At 37.1% G+C, this 22,150-nt stretch overlaps 2 protein-coding genes across 2 annotated transcripts in view; one reads left to right on the top strand and one right to left on the bottom strand.

Moving 5' to 3' along the window:
• SREK1IP1 (SREK1 interacting protein 1) overlaps window positions 1–19,134 on the bottom strand; it is a 50,990-nt gene extending 31,856 nt beyond the window's left edge. The window contains exons 1-2 of the mRNA XM_003925800.4: window positions 18,956–19,134; window positions 5,024–5,071 (exon numbers count right to left, since the gene is read on the bottom strand). Coding sequence (XP_003925849.1) covers window positions 5,024–5,071; window positions 18,956–18,968 — 61 coding nt within the window. The 5' untranslated portion in view covers window positions 18,969–19,134. The remainder of the gene's footprint in view (window positions 1–5,023; window positions 5,072–18,955) is intronic.
• Window positions 19,135–19,348: 214 nt separating this feature from the next.
• CWC27 (CWC27 spliceosome associated cyclophilin) overlaps window positions 19,349–22,150 on the top strand; it is a 269,385-nt gene continuing 266,583 nt past the window's right edge. The window contains exon 1 of the mRNA XM_003925798.4: window positions 19,349–19,620. Within this exon, the coding sequence (XP_003925847.3) occupies window positions 19,579–19,620 (42 nt within the window). The 5' untranslated portion in view covers window positions 19,349–19,578. The remainder of the gene's footprint in view (window positions 19,621–22,150) is intronic.

The raw sequence follows: 22,150 nt of genomic DNA, 5'->3' as shown, positions 1-22,150 counted from the left end.
TTGTTTTATAAGTAGGGAACCCAAATGCCTACTTCTGGGATTACAAAATATACAGACTATGATAACAACTACTAACTTAACCAGACTTTATCTAAAATCCTCAGATTTGAGAACAAATGAATTATTTTATGAGCTTTTAAATTCCTAAACCCAGTTAATTCCACCAAACTTCCACATTCCTAATATTTTGGATCCTCCCAGAAAAATGCTGGCCTCTTCTGTAGTCATACATTCTTTCTTAAAGTCTTTTGTTTCTTTGAGAGAGGATCTGGCTCTGTTGCCCAGACAGGAGTGCAGTGGCACAATCTCAGTTCACTGTAACCTCTGCATCCTGGGCTCAAGCCAACCTCCCTCCCACCTTAGCCTCCCAAGTAGCTGGGACTACAGGTACATGCCACCATGCCTAGCTAGTTTGTATATATATATATATATTTGTAGAGATGGGGTTTCACCATGTTGTCCAGGCTGGTTTCAAACTCCTGGGCCCAAGCTATCTGCCTGCCTCAGCCTCTCAAAGGGCTAGGATTACAGGCATGAGCCACTGCGCCTGGCTACCTTCCATGATAGTCTTATCCTCATATTTATCTGTTTTATTTCCCCCACTGACCTAGCTGATCATTGCCTCTCTTTCCTAGTCTTTTTTCATAGATTCTTAAACATGTAACTGCACTATGTGCTCAGATAATGTTACCACTACCCTTATGGGATATTTGGCTCTTCCTTGAGGGCATTTCTCTATAGTTAATTATCTGTTACCTCAGTATTATTAGTATTCTCCAGGCTTCTCAATATTGTTTCCAATTAGTAGTCCTTAACTGTCCATTCAGCTGCTTGCTGCAGGTTGATAGCTCCATTCATTGAAATACTTTGAATCTGGCTCATACTCTAGCTGTTTACTCCAAGCTCTGCCATGAGCTTGAATGGGCAGCCTAGGTTGTTGGATAGCTTTTCTCAGTTCCCTGACATTCTAGATTCCATGGCCACACTATGGTCCTTGTCATTATCTGCAACTGTTTTATCACTAAAATTTTAAACTCCAGTATTAAACTCTGAGTGTGTCTTTAATCCTTCCAGCTTTTTCATTCATTTATACTCATGCATAGATCTGTTTTTGATTCTCATTATGATCGTCAGTCCCTTAATACCTTCATTTTCTCCCAATCTTAAATCTCTGATTACTGACAATATGAACAACCTTTTACAAGTCTGACTCTTTTATATACATTTGTTCATCCTCATTGCAGACAAGTGAATCTGACTCAAAGTTACCATTTCTCTGGGTTGCTACCCACCTCCCACCACCGCCACCACCCCACAGAGTAGTCAAGCAATGCCTGCATTTAACAACCACGTTTATGCATATTAGCATCTTTTAATTGTCCTTAGTCAACTTCCTCTCCTACTTTTCTCAATGACTTTCCCAAACTTGTACCTCCTCAAAACATTCATCAGTCACTGTCCTGTCCTACTCAAACTCCCTAAGGAGACTATCCTGTCTTCTAATTTAAAAAGAAAATTGAGATTACCAGGCTGCATCTTCTGCTTTCTGCTTTCTATCTCCACCTGAAAACATCTGTATCTACTCTCATCTAGTTTCTTCCAAACTTCAGAGGTATCCTTGTCATACCTCTTAGAGGAACTTGCTTATTAATCTTTTCTTATCTCCAGTATTTGCAATATGTCCTCTAATGTTCCCTCAGTCTGTACAGACATTTTATATCTTAAGAAAATTTCTTGAAAATGGAAACTACCTTGGCTTTCTTTACTTCATCTCCCACCACTCAGGCCTGAATCTACACAGCTTGTTTCATGACCTACAACTCTACTTAAACTAATCTTGCTAATGGAAACAAAGCATCTTACTGCCAAACCCAATGAACATTTTTCAGTTCATTTCTTACAAATCTTATCTGTTGCACCTGACAATTTCCCCTCAATTTTGAAAATATTTACTCCTTTGCACTCTTGTTTCTTTTGTCATATCTTCCTAGTCACTCTCCCTTGGTTTATGCCTATATTATTTTACTCTACCATCTGATACTTTATGAGGAGTCTGTTCTTGGTTATTCTAAAATATGTTTAATTGAATATCATATAGGTCAGCAAAATATAAATGTGTAGAAAAATAGGTTGATTGTTTCTAAGAAACAAAAGCTGTACTTTTAGAAAGATTTCAGTAAGTTGCTTTTAAAAAGCAGTTGACAAATTAGGCAACGGCAATAAGACTATAAAAGGAAAAAAAGAACCTAAAATAATGGGAGAAGGTACCTGCTTCTCAATGGGACTGCCACTGGCATTTGGGGCCAGAAGATTCTTCACTGTCTAGGACTGTCCTACCATTGTAGGACGTTTATAATCTCTGAGCTCTACATAGTAAGTGTCATAGTGCTACGCTCTGTATCCTGTTGTTGACGATAAAAAACACCTCTACAGATTTCTAGGGAGGCAGTACCCCCTGTGCTTGAGAATGAACAATACAGTTCTTTTTTTTTTTTTTTTTTTTTGAGACGGAGTTTCGCTCTTGTTACCCAGGCTGGAGTGCAATGGCGCGATCTCAGCTCACCGCAACCTCCGCCTTCTGGGTTCAGGCAATTCTCCCGCCTCGGCCTCCTGAGTAGCTGGGATTACAGGCATGCGCCACCATGCCCAGCTAATTTTTTGTATTTTTAGTAGAGACGGAGTTTCACCATGTTGAACAGGATGGTCTCGATCTCTTGACCTCGTGATCCACCCGCCTCGGCCTCCCAAAGTGCTGGGATTACAGGCTTGAGCCACCGTGCCCGGCCAACAATACAGTTCTTTACAAGTATCTTAACTTCTTGCCTACCTTTGAAGCAGCAAACTATAAAAAATAGATAATGCATTTCAGACGTGGTTTACACGAACAAGACTGAACACCAATAAACAGACATATAAACAGGCAATTTAAAAAGTGACAAATTTATATTTATGTAAAATGTTAGAGGTATTTACATATTTATTTTTATTTCCTGCTGCTATGATCAACCATCGGGTCTACTATACTAATCTTTTAATCATACTTTCTGAGAACTATTATTATTTGAGACATTTATCCCATAAATAATCTCAAGGCTTAGTTTCCTTGTAGTTTTTAAATATTCTGATGTTACGAACTTAAAAAAATTCTAATAAAAACTCATTATCGAAATAACTCTTTTTCTGTTAATTTCTTTTAAGTTAATTTTGCTAAGGAAATTCTGCCACAAAATGAGACCTATGTTATTTAATATATATTCATCCTTAACTTGAAACTTTAAAAAAACAATATATCCTTTATTAAAATATACTGAGAATAAGATATTTTTCTATCAAGTATTGAAATTCTTTATATTGTACAATCTGAACAACTATTTTCGCAACAAAAGAGACTATTCTTTTGTAAATAACTGAAAAATACCCATATTTTGAAGCATTAAAAATATTTCAAATGGTCTTCTTGACCTTTCTCTTACCTCTATATAAGCAGTACAAAAATTCTGGCCCCCAAATAAAAGAGAAGCTAATCTATAAATGCAATTTCTATTAGAAAGACATGTAAGTTGAAAAGGCCTTCATCTTTAATAGCTGTAGAGACATAAATTTAACGCAGAAGGGAAATATTACTAAATTTTTCCACAGGAGACAAATCAGAAATTGTTTAATAACTAAATCACTAAAATCAATGATCTAAATAATAAAACAAAAATAACTAAATGTGGAATGATTGACAAAACTATTTGCTGAGTTGGCTTCTCTAATAGGATTCTAATTACTGTAGATTCTTCCATTGTTGTTGTCTTAAATAAAATAACAATGAGGAGACTACATCAACAAATATTCTACTTCCAGAAAATGAATTTAATTGCCTTGCTCAAAGTCTTAGGTAAAAAGAAGTCCAAGTGTAAATACTGATATTAGTAGACAGACTGGGAAATCCATTCCAGATTTTGAAGTAAATTAAGCATTTGCAGGTTCTTAATTCTTGACTAAAGAAATGAGGCAGGTAAGTTAGCAATGATACTTAAGTTAGCATGGTTGAAAGAAAGGAAACAAAGCAGAAATAAATATAAACAAATTTAAAAATAGAAAAGATTTCATTGCACTCACTTCTTGCATGCAAGTACATTCTTCAGTTTTCATTTATGTGAGTGATATGTATAGTTACATATGCAATTTTGCTACTTAAGCAAGCTTCCCTTGAGCCAGTTTTAGTTTTGTTTGGAAGTATGTGACTTGTTCTCTCAGTACCCTTTTAACTTGCCCTTCTGATGGATATTTTTTCGAGTACTCTCTTATCACAAGTTCTTGCATGAACATCTTTTTGTCAAATCACTCTTAGTAAAACACTCTTAGTAAAACTCTTCAATGAACTGGAGTGTATTAACAATCCAGGCTAATTCTCTTGGTCTATGAACAACTTAGAAAATAGCAAATGTTATTATTATAGCTGTTAGTAAAGCTTTAGGAATTGCTATATTTAACTGAAGAATATTTATTTACAGTATAAAATTACAAATTTATATTATATAACTATGCATGCTTAATTTTACCTTTTCATTCCATTAATCATAATTAATGATTGTTTAAATCAAATTTTCACCCATGAGCAGAAATTCTGAGACCAATTAAATCTTTAAAGTAAATGCAATAAACACAAAAAAACTTCACAGATAGTTTGCATTGCCTTTACCTTTTCTCCTAGTGTGTGGAAAAGGAGGAAAGAATAAGTATGTATATATTTTTTAAAAAATATACTTTCTCCACACTCCTAAATCTACTACTAACCACCTGTATCTTCATGGTATTTTTGTTAGTAATCAGATGCATATCTGTTATTTGTCTAAGGCAGGGAAGAAAAGTGAATTTTTAGTGCTGAGGAATTTCTGTAACAACCAGATGTTAGCTTAAGGCTAAAGGATTATGCAACTAGGCCCCTGAAATCAGGAAACTATGTTATATTGCCCAAAGAGGCCATGATTCCAGTATGAATAATGCAAAACATGTCATCTTTTAGCGTACTTACGGTAGCCACATTTTTTACAGCCTGCTCTGACACTGTCCTTGTTGCAACCTGAAATACAATTGGATAGAATTTTAGGAAGTAAATAAATATGCAAAAATCTAAAAACTTTATTGCATAAAAAAGTTTTTCATACATTTGTTGTAGAACTCCCTTCTTTTTCTTTCTTTTTTTTTTGTTGTTGTTGAGACAAAGTCTCACTGTCACCAAGGTTAGAGTGCACTGACATGATCGCAGCTCACTACAGCCTCCAACTCCTGGCTCAAGTGATCCTCCTATCTTAGCCTCCCAATTAGCTGAGATTACAGGCATGTGCCACCACATTTGGCTAACTTAAAAATTTTTTTTTAGAGATGAGGTTTGCTTTGTTGCCCAGGCTGGTCTCAAACATCTGGCCTCAAGCGATCCTTCTCTGGCCTCTCAAAGTACTGGGATTATAGGTAAGAGCCACCGCACCCAGCAGAATTTATTTCTTTAAAAAACAGCAACAACAAAAAAGTCATCCCTGACCCAGCTTAATGACCTACTCAATTATTCTGACTCTCATAAATCAACAGAAAGGCCAATTCACTCAAATTATTATTCGACAAATACATCAATAACATTTTTTTCTAATTTAATATAATAAAAAAGAAGACACACAATGCCAACAAACATAAAAATATGCTCCACATCATGCATCACCAGAGAAATGCAAATCAAAACCACAATGAGATACCATCTCACACCAGTGAGAACAGTGATTATTAAAAAGTCAAAGAACAACAGATATTGGTGAGGCTGTAGAGAAAAGGTAATGCTTACAGACTGTTGGTAGCAATGTAAATTAGTTCAGCCACTGTGGAAAGCAATTTGGAGATTACTTAAAGAACTTAAAACAGAACTATCATTTGACCCAGCAATCTCACTACTGGGTATATATCCAAAAATAATAATAATTTCACCAAAAAGAAGCATACCCACATCTTCATTGCAGCACTATTCACAATAGGAAAGACATGGAATCAACTGAGGTGCCCATAAACGGTGGATTATATAAAGAAAATGCAGTACATATATACTTTGGAATACCATGTAGCCATAAAAAGGAGCAAAATTACGTCTTTTGCCGCAACATGAATGCAGTTGGCAGCCATTATCCTAAGTGAATTAACACAGGAACAGAAAACCAAATACTCCATGTTCTCATTTATAAGTAGGAGCTGAAATATTGGGTACTTATGGACATAAAGATGACAATAGCAGATATTGGGGACCATTGGGAGGGAGGGAGGATAAGGGTTGAAAAACTGTTGGGTACTATGCTCAGTACCTGGGTGATGGGATCATTTGTACCCCAAACCTCACCATCACGCAATATATCCAGGTAACAAACCTGCACATGTATCCACTGTATCTAAAAGTTGAAAAATAAAAGAAATTCAATAAACAGTTAAGAGTTTAAACATTCCAGGAATTTTACAACATTGAGGAAGAAATTCCAGGTTACTCTGTCCTGTCCCTCAAAAATAATTAACTTATTATATATATATATATATATATATATATATATATATATATGGACATTAAAGTTAACATTTTCTTGTTTTCCATTAGAAGGAAAAAAATCTATTTTCTTATAAGAATTGGTGAAACTCCAGATAATTTACTGGAATTGCTAGGTATTATAAGAAATATTTAAATTCAACACTCAAATTTTGGCATGAGAAAACAAACTAGTCATATACCCACTCAGTTCTGATAAATGTTTACAAATACAGTAACCCTGTATAATTAGTAGTACATGCAGGCAATGCTGAAGATATAAATACCAAAGACAAATTAAAACTGTTTTCTTTTTATTGTGATAAAATATAAAGAACATAAAATTTACCATCTTAACCATTTTAAAGTGTACAATTTAAGTGTATTAAGTACATTCACAATGTTATACAACCATCATCACTATTCATTTCTAAAACTCTTTCATCATCCCTAACAGTTAACTGTATTCATTAAACAACTGACTATTCCCTCTTCCCTCTAGCCCCTGTAATCTCTATTCTACTTTCTATCTCTATGAGTTTGTCTACTTAGTTACTTCACATATAGTGAAATCATACAATATTTGTCTTTTGGGCCTAGCTTATTTTACTTAGCAGAATGTTTTCAAAGTTCATTCCTTTTTATGGCTGAATAATATTCCATTGTAAGCATATATAGTTAAAGCGAATGTCATCCTCCAATAGTGGTTTCAATCAACCAATGAAAGGCCCTGTATACTATTATTCCACTTTCTTTGCTAAAGGGCATATAATTCCCAAACCCTTGAAACGGAGATATAATCCTAACTAAATAATATATTTAAATACAGAGTCCAAATGTAAAACATTACTAACTTTAAAATATAATGTTAAAACTATTTCTTTGATGTTATGAAGTTAAAACATTGGTTATTTTCCCCTTAAATTCTAATACTGTTTTAAAGTATACAATATTGAGGTGGAGCTTCGTGATTTACGCCTGTAATCCCAGCAGTTTAGGAAGAATCCATGAGGCCAAGAATTTGGGACCTGTCTGGGCAACATAGCAAGACCACAGCTCTACAAATTCTTTTTTTTAATTAGCTGGTCATGGCATGTGCTTATAGTCCTAGCTACCTGGGAGGCTGAGACAGGAGGATCACTCAAGTCCAGGTGTTTGTGGTTACAGTGAGCTATGACTCTACCACTGCACTCCAGCCTATGTAACAGAGTGAGACTCTGTCTCTAATTATTCTAGTAACAGTACAGTCTATTCTGCTATAACACTTGTTTTAAAAACACAAATAACGTTCTAATGTAATTGATACATTAGGGAACAATTTGAGTATAATGTGACTTTAATGCACATAAAATGCTAATTAAATCCAGAACATTGCATACAGCTAATCTGAACCACCCAGGAGTACATAAACCACACAAGAATATATATCGCAAAACATTTCTAATGACTTCAGTTCACTGCAAATGTTGCAAACAACATCCATCCACATCTGGTGTTAAAACTTTTCATGGATTTCTTATTGCCCTCTTACTGCCATTTCATAACAACTCATGAATTGCAACTTTTCTGAAGCTCACTTGTGCAGCAAACTCCAGGTTTTGTAATATTTATGTAGTTTTAAACCAATTAACATGTGTAAAACTGTGCTACTGTTTCTATTAGGTTCCTATCTTTTTTTTTTTTTTTTTTTTTTTTTTGAGACTGAGCCTCACTCTATTGCCCAGGCTGGAGTGCAGTGGCGTGATCTCATCTCATTTCAACCTCTGCCACCTGGGTTTAAGTGACTCTGGTGCCTCAGCCTCCTGAGTAGCTGGGATTACAGGCACCCACCACCACGCCTGGCTAATTTTTATATTTTTAGTAGAGACGGGGTTTCACCATGTTGGTTCCTATCTTTTTTTAAAGTGTCATTGAAGCTTTTGAGCATTGTGCTCTAATCCCATTGCTTCCCTATAAACCCTGTCATAGTTAAAAATATGTTTTATTGCAGCAGAATTGACTATAAAATCTGAGGGTCTTTCACTAAGAAAACAACTGCATGTTGGAAAAAAGCTCAGAGAACTGGGGTCAGTGTTAAATCTGTTTCCACAGAAACTGTATATGCTAAAAAATATGGAACAAAATTATGCTAAATGCATCATTACTATTCCTACAACAGAATAAAAATGTTGAAATAGATCTGAAATAATCTTATCTCAGCATGTGTTTGAATTGAACTCATGACAAAAGGCACTAATAAAACTCATCATTCAAGTATCTCAGAGTTTTAGAATAAACTATGAAACTTTTTTCTTGGCAGGTCACCTTCTGTAATAAGTTGAAACTTTTACATGAAAGGGAAATATAACTAGAACCCTAAATAAAGTACTTTATATCAGCTGTTTCCTCACCAGTCTTTGGTTAAATTATGATTTCAGCTTCATTAGTCTTTAATTTTCATGACCGCTTGGGCAACTGAATACTTCTACCCAAGAGTTTTAATTTGAGGCAACTGACTTAATGGATCTGAGACAAGTGACACAATGAAGTGGGGACAGTTAATTCACTCTGCTGTCAGGATCCAGTTTCCAGGGGCACTGATGTCACCGGCAGTAGCAGTCCTAACAAGGTCTGGCCTTGTGAAGGATCTTGGATATGGTTTCCCTGGGTCATTTCTATTTTCTGACCTTTATTATGCAGGTTTTGCTTAGATTCAGTGACCTATCTGATATCTTTCCTTTTCTGCCTAAATTACCTAGTCAGTTTCTATGGTTTGGAATAAGAACCCTGGCCTATACAATGGTACTCGGAATCCATGTCAAACTGACTATAGTAGGGCCATATTGTGAGGCCCTACTCAGCTAAGTTACCTACTCCCCTGCCTTAGGCTCCTGTGCAGTTCGTCGCTCCATTCCTTTCTGAAGTTTGCTAAGGCCCAGAATAACACAGTGTGCCTATCTCAAAACTTTCCTTTCTAATCATGACCTGCAATCCAAAAGGCATTAAATAAAAACTTACAAATTTGACATTAGAAAAAAACTGGCAAAAACCGCCAAAAACAAATTCAAAAGACACATGAAAACTTAAGAAAAAATATTTGCACCTCATAGGACCAAAAAAGGGCAATTATCCCTATGTATACAGCTTAGCAAATCATTAAGAAAAAGACTAGTAACCAATAGGAAAAAAATGGGCAAAGGAAGTTCACATAAAAGGAAATAGAAATGACTCTGAAACATGTCGAAATATGCTCAGTCTTATTTAAAACAACAGGTAAAATGCAGATTAAAAACTATACTGGGATTCCATTTTCACTTATCAGAGTAGCAAAGATTGAAAAGGTTGAAGGAAGTGTAGGGAGGCATACTCTCATACATTGCGGGTAGGAGCATAAATTAGTACTATCTCTATGGAAAGCAAGCTGACAAAACCTGTCCGAATTACAAATGTACACACCTCTCTAATACAGCAATCTCACATTTGGGAATGAGTCCTCCCAATTTATTTGCACAAATGCATACTGACTTATGTATAATGTTATTCATTATAGCATTGTTTGTAATAGGGACAGTATAAATAATTTAAATATCAATAGGGAACTGGCAAAATCAATTATGGTATGAAATAATGAGGATGGTCTTTATTTAGTGATGTTATGATTGCTAAGATATATTGTAAAGAGAAAAAAGCAAGGTGCAGAACAGTGTTTATGGCATACTGGCATTTGTATAAAAACAAGATGATGACAGAGCAGGAGCACCATCATCTCAGACAAACACCACCACTTTAAATTACAGCTCCTGTTCTAGCCTCAACTATTTCAAGGAAATTACTTCTCTTCTGACTACAAGCAGCCAGAAAGAGCAGACAGTAAAACACAGATAAGACAGTGTGGGCACAAAGAGAGGTGGGAGGAAAAGTCTCTTGAGTAACTGCCAGACTTCACCCTTATACAATGGGCCCCAGTAAAACAGTGGACCTTAATAAGCACATTCCTTTCCCTTCAGGTGCACTAAGAAAGGGAAGCTAAAAGCAGACTCAGGGGATATGCCTGCAGCTGCAGAGAGATGAATAGGAACAGACACACAACTCTCCATCCCAGATAATTACAACAAAGACACACAGAAGCAGTCCAAGCCTCTGATAAACTCTCCTACCCTGAATCCTTAAAAACTCTTAGTCTGGGGCTAAGGCACTTTGGGAGGCCAAGGCAGGTAGATCATGAGGTCAAGAGCTCGAGACCATCCTGGCCAACATAGTGAAACCCCGTCTCTATTAAAATACAAAATATAGCTGAGCGTGGTGGCGTGCACCTGTAGTGCCAGCTACTCAGGAGGCTGAGGCAGAAGAATTGCTTGAACCCAGGAGGCAGAGGTTGCAGTGAGCTGAGATCACCCCACTGCACTCCAGCCTGGAACCAGGAAACAAAGCGAAACTCTGTCTCAAAACAAACAAACAAACAAACAAACAAAAAACCAACAAAAAAACCAACTCTTAGTCTGTAAGAGAGTGTGCCTCTGACCTAACTTGGCCAGAAAGCCCCTCTCAGGTTTTTTTTTTTTTCCTAAAATAAATCTGTCCTGACTGGCGAGCCACCTTTTCATGGTTAAGAATTGAAGAGGAAATAAAGATATTAGACATATCTCTGTAAGGATATAAGTCGGTTACTTGAAGAAGGAAAAGTAAGTCTGGATGGAGAAATGAGTAAGAGACGCGTCACTATATGCTTTTTGGTACCTTTAAAATGTGAAAGGTGATTAAATTACTCTTTCAAAAACCAATCTGGAAAATCTCCCTCAAACAAAACTTTAAGAAAATTAATTGTCAAGTAAATATTAACTGACAAAAGGCAATGATTCCATTTGTAAATTCTTCAGAGAGACTACACTGCAGACTTTGAATATAATTTCATTAACTCATGATGTCAGGAACAAATTTTAGAGGTCTTCATTCTTATACTTGTTAAATATTAAGGGCTTATTCTGAATCTAGTATTCTGTTAAACAACTTGGTTGGTGGTGGGAGGACACAGGTAATTGGGCTGGTTCTTTATCTTCCAGTAACTTAAAGTAGCCACATTAATTTTGAATATAACTCACTGCTTATGATGATGTACAGTTGCTAAGAGGTGCTCAACAAATATTTATTGATTTCAGGTTATAAGCTTAGGAAGAGACAGTCATGTTTCATTTAATGACAGGGATACATTCTGGGAAATGTGTTGTCAGGCAATTTTGTCCTTGTGGCAACATCATAGTGTACATAAACCTGGGTGATTAGCCTACTTATACCCCTAGGCTGTATGGTATGGCCTACTGCTCCTAAGCTACAAACTTGTACAGTATGTCACTGAATGCTGCAGGCAACTGTAACAAAACGTTGAGTACTTGTATATCTAAACAAACCTAAATATTGAAAAGGTACAGTAGAAAGTATTATAATCTTATGGGACCACCACTGTATATGCAGTCAGTTATTGACCAAGACATCATTTTGTGGTGCATGACTGTACTTCAGAGTTGGGAACCGGCAACTTCTCTAGATCCCAGTTGCCAGCTAAGAAACTTGACACTGCCTGCTGTGTCACTTGCCCATCCAAGGCATAATAGGTATTAGAAAAAAAGGAATAAAAGAGAACAATAATAGAAATAAAAATAATGGCTGCTGGGCATGGGAGGAAGGAAACAACAGCGGCAAAAGAAAACTTTCTGTGGTGATGAAAATATTCAAAATCTTAATCTGGGTGATAGGTAGATGTGTGTGTGTGTATTTGCATGTGCACACGTGCATATACACACACACTCTTATTTGTCAAAATTGTTCAAGCTGAACATCTGTGATCTGTGCTGTTTTCAAAACATGTAAATTACATCCTAGTGAAGTAGTTAGCACAAAGGAAAAAAAATTTCAAGTTAACAGTAGGCAAAGAAGAAATGGAAAAAAATGAGGAAACCAAAAAGAAGGGCCAAAAATAAAAGGACTGAGAGAAAGATGGAGAGTCCTCAGCAGTTACTTCAGGTTGGCCAGTGGTGTCCAGAGGAATGTCATATCTCATCTAAATTTATTGCCTTGAAATTTTGCATCACCTATCTTTCCAAAAGTCAACAACTTAGTCACTGGGAACTTAATATTACATTTTTCTTATTGCCTATTTGGGAATTTAGGGAAGCCTGACATTTGCATTACATTAAAATATTTTCTACAATCACTTAATCTTAAACATATACAGCTTAAGTTTTTTTTAGTACTAAGTAATTAGAAATTATAATTATCTGTCATAAGATCCATTCTTTTCATTTTTAATTGGATTAGATTCAATTAGATTAGATTCATTTTCTGTTTAGCAAAAAGTTTCACATTTGGTTACTTCATTATGGTTTTAGTTATCATCTGCAGACCTTTAGAGACAATTTCAATTTCTTCTGCTTTTAAAATTCAAACTGCAGTCATATTTTATAAGTGGTAATATCTATTTATATAATATACATGCTCTGCTTAAGTTGACGTGAAGTAAAATTGCAAGTATTTAATTTTTCTACCAATTTATATTAAAAATTCATAGATATATACATTTCTTTGGGACCCCAAATGCTGTACCAAAGGCAAAGTAGAAAAATCAATAGAAATTAGAAATCTTTTACTAAAACATTAATACTTCATTAATAACATAATTTTAAAAATGGGCTAAATGAGTTTTTCAATTCAAATATTCTGAAATAGCAGATGTCTTAATAGTCCATTAAAAATGTCTTCATAGGCCAGGTGTGATCCTATAATCCCAGCACTTTGGGAGGCTGCGGTGGACGGGTCACTTGAGGCCAGGAGTTCAAGACCAACCTGGGCAACACAGTGAAACCCCATCTCTACTAAAATTCCAAAATTTAGCCAGGTGTGGTGGCATACACCTGTAATCCCAGCTGCTAGGGATGCTGAGGCATGAGGATTATTTGAATGAAGGAGGTGGAGGTTGCAGTGAGCTGAGATTGTGCCCTTCACTCCAGCCTGGGTGACACAGAGAGACTGTCTCTAAATAAGCAAAATTTTTAAAATGTCTTCATAATCATTTGACCCCAAAAGGAGAAACAGTAAACCAATCAAAGAGCTGTTTAAACTACTGATATGAGTTTTAAACTGATATGAAATGCATAAAACTCTTTAGTCTACATGCCTTATAAGGTACAAATAATCTGTGGGAAAAAAAGGCATAAGAAGAGACAGAAATTTAATTAGCTAATAAACAGAAGGAACACTGTATTAGTTTAACCTGTTTAGTACTATATTCTGCTCAGCAGCAGTTATAGTAATCAACCCTCTAAATATTCATTATTTATCTATCATGGGTATAACTTTGAACTGGATGTTAGAGAATTCATAGGGATGAATCAAACCGCTACACCAGGATATCCAATCTTCTGGCTTCCCTGGGCCACACTGGAAGAAGATTGTTTTGGACCACACTTGCATTGTGCTTTTACAGCACTATCACACCTATTATCTCAATTTTTTGCTGCATTTAAACAGTTTATCTATATCTTGCCATCCAACTTAATAGCTCAATTTAACATTATTATACTTTGAAGTATTATTTTGAATTGAAAGAAGGTCCACATATCTATAACATTGGTGTAAGTTTAAGAGAATTTTAATAAGGGATTAAAAATCACTTTTTAATCACTCCTTCTTAAGTAGTATTTTTATGTATTGCTTAAAGTTTTATGAGGGTATAAACTATAAAATACACTGGAATGCGTTAACAATAGCTGATGAGCTTTAAAAAAAAAAAATCACACAAAATAAATCTCTTAATGTTACGAATTTGTGTTGGGCTGAATTCACAGTCGTCCTGGGCCACATGCAGCCGGTGGAAAGTGACACTGTACTAGTGCACCCACAGCTGTAATCCATGATAGAACGGGCCAGGTTTCATAGAAGACACAGAGCTGTATTTAATAAGCATGAAGAAGTGGCAGGCAAGAGTTTCAGCCAAGAGATCAGAAAAGCTCCCCATTAGCAGATACGGGCAATATAGGAGGTAATAACAAAGACTCATAGATAGGAAAGCACTTGAGAAGTTCACAGAATAATTGGACAAGTCAGATTTTTGCAGAATTGTAGAATGTATGAGGGGAGTGGTGGAAGGAAAGAGTAGAAAGAGTGATTTGGTCATGTTTGGGAGTGTGCACTTCATTCTTGCAGAGAGAGATGGGGAGCTTTGGCATTTTAACACTTTAGAAGCTTAAGAAACCTTAGCCTTCAACTCTATTATGGAGGACAGGTTTGAACCTCAGAAAGGTTAAGTGGCTTGAAAAGAATTACAAAATTCACAAACAGGGGTCAAGAACTAAGTTCCTCTGTCCCAGCAATAACAGGATCAGATATATGATTTAGAAAAATTATTTTAGCAGCAATGTGCAATATAGACTACAGAGAAAAGAAGTTACCTATAGTCTAGTTTAGGAATAAAGAGAAACTGGATGTAAATTAGAATTCTTCTATTACTAAGATAAAATCATAATGTGTTTTAAAAATCTTATTCATCAAATTAGTCTTTTGTACACTGACTTGGGGAAAAAAAAGAAAAGAGAAATTTTTAAAAAAATCTTCTTCACTGTGATGTGCCAGACTGAAATGTTAACTTGGCCTTAGAAAAATCCCCTACCTTAGCTACAGGGCTTCGGTGGAGGAGATAACAAGAAAGTTTTGTGCCAGCTACATCAGTAATATACATTGCCACTTGTGCCAGTTCAACTCTTCATGGAGAGTGGTGAATTACTGACACGAATGTTGGAGGTAATTTCAACAACTACGAATGGGAAAAGCAGTTTTTCAAAGAAAGTAGATTTCACTGAAACCTGTGATCAAATGGTATTTCTATAATAACTAAGAGTAAGATTTTCCTAAATGCCTACATTTCATTGTATTACCTACATAATGGAATAAACTAACACACAATGCTATGGAAACACAGGTGAAGCACATGACCAGAAAACAGACAAGGCTGATTTTTATGTGTGGTTTGTGGAAAGCAGCCTTGTTACTTTATAATAATACCTTGTCATAATCACTAGCAGGACCACCCCAAGAAATGCCAAACTGAATCTATGAAACCTAAAATAAAAGAGTGCAACATAATACTTGTCCTCCTTGATAATCACCTTGAAACGTTTAGATTCGCCCTATTTAATACTCTGCCTGGATTGATCATCCAAGAAATTATCTTAAGATCTTCTGTATCTGTATTTTCTAATGACACTTGCATTGTACTTTTACAGCGCTATCACACCTATTATCTCAATTTTTGCTGCGTTTAAACAGTTTATCTATATCTTGCCATCCAACTTAATGGCTCAATTTAACATTATTATACTTTGAAGCATTATTTTGAATTGAAAGAAGGTTAACCTATCTATAACACTGGTCTAAGTTTAAGATATTTTAATAAGTGCTTTAAAAAATACTTTTGTCCCCTTTCTTACATAGCACATTTTCATGTACTGTTTAAAGTTTGATGAAGGTACAGACCACAACATTGTGTCCTCCAGAGTGCCCATAAGGCTTGCTCAAGTCATGAAATGAGCAGTGATAACAGGTCAACTTTGGGTGCAGCTGTGTGGTACAAAGACCACCAGAGCTGATTTGGCCTATTAGGATGCTTAGGCAATCTACCGTGTAGGTTTATCTTTCTCTGCTGGCCTCTTAGATGTTGATACTCACTGGGCTTCAGCCACAGACTTTCCCTTCACATTCTACACACCACCTAAGCAGACTGCTCCACTCCCATAGCCTTACCTCCTATTATGTGTGTGGATAACACCCAAATCATTGTCTTTGACTTCATTCCTAAGCTATAAATTATATATTTTACTACTATTTCCATTCCTATGTCTGATTAACCTCAACACAACAAGCCCCAAATTGGATGTCATCATCATCCCTTGAACCCCTGCTCCTTGTGAGGTGTTGCTATATCAGTAAATAGCTCCACCCCATTGCTTCACAGTGAAACCCAGGTAAATCTCATTTCCTCTTTTATCTACTCACATTGAATCAATCACCAATTCCTAGCGATTCTACCACCAAAAATGTATCTTCAATTTGCCTACTTCTCTTCTTACCTATTTAGTTATCATCATAACTCACGAGAATTACTCCTAATTGGTAAACTTTGCCTCCAATCTACCGTATAGCCAGAATTATCTTTCCGAAATGTAAATCTGCTTAAAAACCCTTAGATGGCTTCCTACCATTCTTAGGACAATGCCAAACTTCTTGTCATGGCCTACAAGGTCCTTCAAGAGCTGGAAACTACCTTGTAAGTTATTCTATATTATGGCAAAATGAATGAAGCGCACAGTCTAGAGGAGCCAGACTGACCTCTTGCTTACCAGCTGTCTCATAATAGGCAAATTACTTGATTTCTTTGTCCCTCAGTATCCTTATCTGTAAAATGAGAATATTAATACTCATTTCACAGCACAGTTGTGAAAGTTAAATGAGATAGAATACAATGTTTGATACAGTATCTGACACATTTGACACATATTAGTAATTATTAGCTACAGTTACTATCTCTGTACTTAATTTCTCACTTATCTCCCACTTGTATTTCAGTTTCATCCACGGAAAACATCTTTCATTCTGACATATTTGACACATAAATATTAGTAAATATTAGCTACAGTTACTATCTACTTAATTTCTCACTTATCTCTCATTTGTATTTGTGTTTCATCTCAAGAAAGCATCTTTCGTTTCCTCTTCTCACATATTTCCTCTTCCTTTAAGTATCCAGTTCCTTCAACTGCAGTCTCCTCTCCCTCCAAACCACCCCTCCTACAATTTAGATCTCCTCCTAAGAGCTACATCCGCCGGGCACGGTGACTCAAACCTGTAATCCCAGCACTTTGGGAGGCCGAGGCGGGTGGATCACGAGGTCGAGAGATCGAGACCATCCTGGTCAACATGGTGAAACCCCGTCTCTACTAAAAAATACAAAAAAAAAAAAAAAAAAAAAAAAAAAACAAAAAAAAACTAGCTGGGCATGGTGGCGCGTGCCTGTAATCCCAGCTATTTAGGAGGCTGAGGCAGGAGAATTGCCTGAGCCCACGAAGCGGAGGTTGCGGTGAGCCGAGATCGCGCCATTGCACTCCAGCCTGGATAACAAGAGCGAAACTCCGTCTCAAAAAAAAAAAAAAAAAAAAAAAAAAAAAAAAGGGCTACATCCTCTGGAAAGTCCTGCCCATCCTGTGTGTGTTTGGTGCCCTTACTAAGTGCTTCCTAAGTTCTTGTATTTTCCTTGCCATGGCACTTGTTCTATTTTCTGTAAATTTCTCTCTCTTCACTGCTAAATTCTAAGTTCTGTGTGAACTGTAACCATGTCTACCTTGCTCACCATTGTATTTTCAATGCCTAGTACCAGTGCCTGGCACACAACAGGCACTTAATAAAGAGTTTACACTTCCTCTCTCACAGCTCCAGATGTACTCCTCCCCAAACTGTAGCTGGTGCAAAAGCACAGTGTTCCCATAACAGGTATCTGTAGAATGAGGTTCAAAAAGGCTGCCACAGAACAAAGAATCTGGTCAAATAATACTGGGAAGGGTAGGTTTAAACAGTTAGGGCTCTGAACCACGGTAATTCTCAGAATCTTTTCTATTACTAAAGTGCACTGTGAATTTCCAAGTTAGGGGGGATAGGGTGGAGGAGTGTATATTTCTGAACACATCTCCTGCAACCTGTGATCGCAAAGCCGGTTTAAGGAGATGCTCTCCTCTACTAGAACTTCCAAGTAAGCTGGTAGTTAAGGACGAGAAAATCTTTTAATTATTCTGCGAGTTCACCATTTTTAGGGCAGTAACTTCTGGACACAGAATTTGAGACTCAGAAGAAATCTTATACATAATTCAACAAAGCTCCTTGTTTTTATAAGGAAACTGAGGCCCAGAAGCACAAAGAGACCAATCCGTGGCCACAGAGCAGCTACCTACAACAGGAAGGGCTAGGAGTAGAACCCGGACGCCCGGCTGGTCCTAGCGACTTCTAAGACAAACGAACCACGCCTCCGGTTACCTGGGTCGGCCAAGTGTTTCCACTTCAAATTTTATTTTAAAGCCATACCACAATTAAGGCAGTTTTTCTTGGCCGCCTGCCCCCTTCGGCCTACAATTACAGTCTCTCCCTTCTCCCTTCCTTCCACGATACACTTTCCCTGTAATCCCACGCAGTTGCGGGGGGAGGGAGATAGTTACTTTCTTTCCTTCAGAGTTTTTCTTTGGACTGTAAACTTTTTCATGTAAACAAAACAGACCTGTGAATTTTAAGGCCTCCACCTAAATCCCCACGGGCGCTGCTCTCCACATCCCGCACCCTATCCTATCCTCCCTTGCGCTCCCTTCCGAACTCGGACGCAGAGGCCCTGTAATTGCTCCTTACCTGGGACCGCCATGACGGTGGCGACAGGGGTCACTGCTTTGGAAAAGGCGCTTGCTTCCCGCCAGCTTCCAGGACAAGGCACAGCCAAAGCGGCGTTTGCCTTCCCCAGGGCGGCAGCGCCGTCGCTGCTGTCGGAAGGCCCTGTAAGCCTCCAGCGACAACAGAACCAGTAGACGCAGATGCGGTTTCCGGACGAGTCACATTGCAGAAGACACACGGTCCGGACCATTACTGCTAGTTTTGGGGGGTGGTGAGTGTGATCCGCACACGCGAGTAATGAAGTAAACATCGCCAAGACTTACGAAGTGCCCCTTCTAATATTGTAATACAAATTACATTAAGCTATAGTAGCTTTACAGACTTTTTTTGTACCCAGGAGTACATTGGAGTCACCCTTCTTAGGGTTAGCGGTGCTTGGGTCCGGTAACAACATGGCGGCGTCCGAGAGGGACTGTTTTGGGCAGAGGTAGTGTTTGGTGTCCCTGTCTTGCGTGATATTGAAAAACTGAAGCTTTCCTGGGCCACTCGACTTAAGGAAGAGTGTGCTCATAGGGGGACAGCTTTCGTGACCGGCCGTCCACTCTCATCCTCTATAAGGAGCCGAGTCCTGAGTACTGATCAGGATGAGCAACATCTACATCCAGGAGCCTCCCACGAATGGGAAGGTGAGAGCTTCATCTAGGGAACCTGGGGCCCTGGGATCCCCAAAGTGAGATTTCCCGGATTTGGGGTGGGGGATGGGTTCAGGGATCTTGTGGTAGGAAAAGACCACGAAAAGTGTTGTCTTTACTTCTTCCTGTGGACAATGTTGCATCGAAACACTGAAGCCGGTACTTCTCAGCATATGCTTGAAAAAGTCAAATGGAGATTTCCCTATCCAGCAGCGTTCCGGTTCTATTTTCTGCCTTAACCCAACTCACGCAGCCGATATCTAGGGCCTTAGGTTTTTAAAAGTACATTTTTGAGTTTGATATATTCTTTGCTTAACTTGGAGATCATTAATTCTCCAGTTCTTCTAGAATCATTAATTGAAGGCCTGCTAGGCACTGGGCACTGTATTAGACGCCGGAGATACAAAGATGCATAGGTAAGGTAGTTTTCCTGGAAGAGCTTATAGTTTAATTTGTGAGACAGGCAGGTAAACAAAAGCCTTGTATGTCTGATAAGCGTGCTTGCAGAGGAAAGCATGTTACTATGGTAATACTGAGTAGTGAACAATTGGGAAAGTTAGGAAAAGCCTCATGGAGAAGCTATCTTCTGAGCTGGTTTTAAAACCTGAGGTGACTGTCAGTCAGAGAAAGTGGGAAATGGGTAATATCACCACATTAGAATGGAAAAATGTTTCTCTGATTGATTTAATGGCTAATGTATGCCAATTCCCATCCAAGGTGTTTGTATACAGTACAAGGCAGAAGAGTCAGTTGTAGAATAAGTGTCACCTGAATTCTTAAACTGAGACCCAGCCTATAATCACATGTGAAATTTGATGTATCAGCATATTGGAGAAAATGACAAGCTTGAAAGTATATAGTTCAATTAAGATAAGCTAAATTTACACAACATACCATCCTGTTTGTTATGTGAGTCATCTCAAATCATTTATACAGTCTTTTATTCATTGATATTTGATAATGTAATGAGGGCAATTTAAAAGCAAAACCAAAAATGCTGTAATTCCCAGCAAAAATTTCCCAGCAAGTATTTTGGGTAAATCAATTCTTTCAATTCTTCTTTTGAACTTCTCCTGGGCATTGTAGGTTAGTATGTCCATCCTACCCCTCACATATCTTATTTAATATCAATGTGGTAACCCAAAATACCTACCTCTCCTATTTCAAAATGTTTCTTGAGGGCAATATCACCCCCAGTTAATAAACACTGATAGAGATTGAATAGATTTACCATCCTACCAGACAGGGCCTTCACACTTGCTGTTCCGCTGTCTAATCAAGTGTCAACCTTAGCAAAGAGCCCTTTCTTATCTACTTTCTATGAAATAGCAAACTTCAATAATGCCTTGCATCCCAGCATTCTCTGGCCCCCTTAACCTTTTTAGTTTTTTTTTTTTTTTTTGTAGTATTTATTAGTTATTTAGTATTACCATATCCTTCCTCCTACTTTACCCCTATAGAATGCAAGCAACGTAAGGGCAAGACAAGCATCTAGAACAATACTTGACACATGATATAAGGAGTTCAGATATGTATTGAATAAATGAATGGGTAGATGAATTAATACTACGTTTTTCTTAGTTTTTGAGAGGTATTAAGCATCAGTGACTTTGAACTTTTACTGCTGCTGGTCAAGGACAGACTTAGTTTTTTTATTCTAAAGGAAGATTTGACATGGTCCTATAGATGAAAAGCTTTAACAAGGATACATGCCTGAATAGATTATTCATTCAACAAATATTGATTGAACACATCAATTGCCAGGCTCTCTGCTAGGTTTTAGGGATACAATGGAAAGAAAAAAGCAGCATTATCTCAGTTGTCATGAGTTAGTTGAGTGAAATATACATTGACTGAATAATCATGCAAATAAATGTTTAGTTACAAAATGTGATAAATACTGTCTTCTGAACAGAAATGGGCTGAATGATAACATAAGGGCCCAAGTTTTCATCTAATAACAAATTGGGACTTTTTCTAGCATAAGACTGTTCCAAGATGTTAAAACTTCCAAGTTCTATAAGGTGGAGATGTGACAAAAAAATTTGGTCTGCAAAAAATTTGAAGCAAATGTAATAAGTCTGTTCAATGAATATTTATTGCCTTTACTATTTTTACATTAGGTACTGAAAGGGTACAGAGACATTCAGAGTAAATGGGACAAAATTCTTCCTTTCAAAGAGCTTAGTATCAACTTGGGAAGTAACTGATACATGATGCCAGTGCTTGGCACCTGGTTGTTATCCATAAATGTGCTGTGTTTTGCTGTGCTATGCCATAACCCTAGCCCCTGAAGATGAGGCAAAGAAATGTAGTACTTGATAAAAATTTTCTTAAGCATAAGAGCTAATTCCCTGAAGAGGAAATTTCTTCATATTATGATCACTTAATCTAAATTGTGTCTGACTTCTTCACTTAGCATAATGTTGCTTTCAAATTATAAGGGTCTGTCTTCCTGTTCTACGCACTTATTTCTTAAATATCTTGAAAATCAAAATGGCTTTATAAGTGTATTTATATATGT

Source organism: Saimiri boliviensis, chromosome 1 (genome assembly GCF_048565385.1).
Source record: "Saimiri boliviensis isolate mSaiBol1 chromosome 1, mSaiBol1.pri, whole genome shotgun sequence".
Lineage (NCBI taxonomy): Eukaryota > Metazoa > Chordata > Mammalia > Primates > Cebidae > Saimiri > Saimiri boliviensis.
This window is presented reverse-complemented; position numbering and strand designations above follow the sequence as displayed.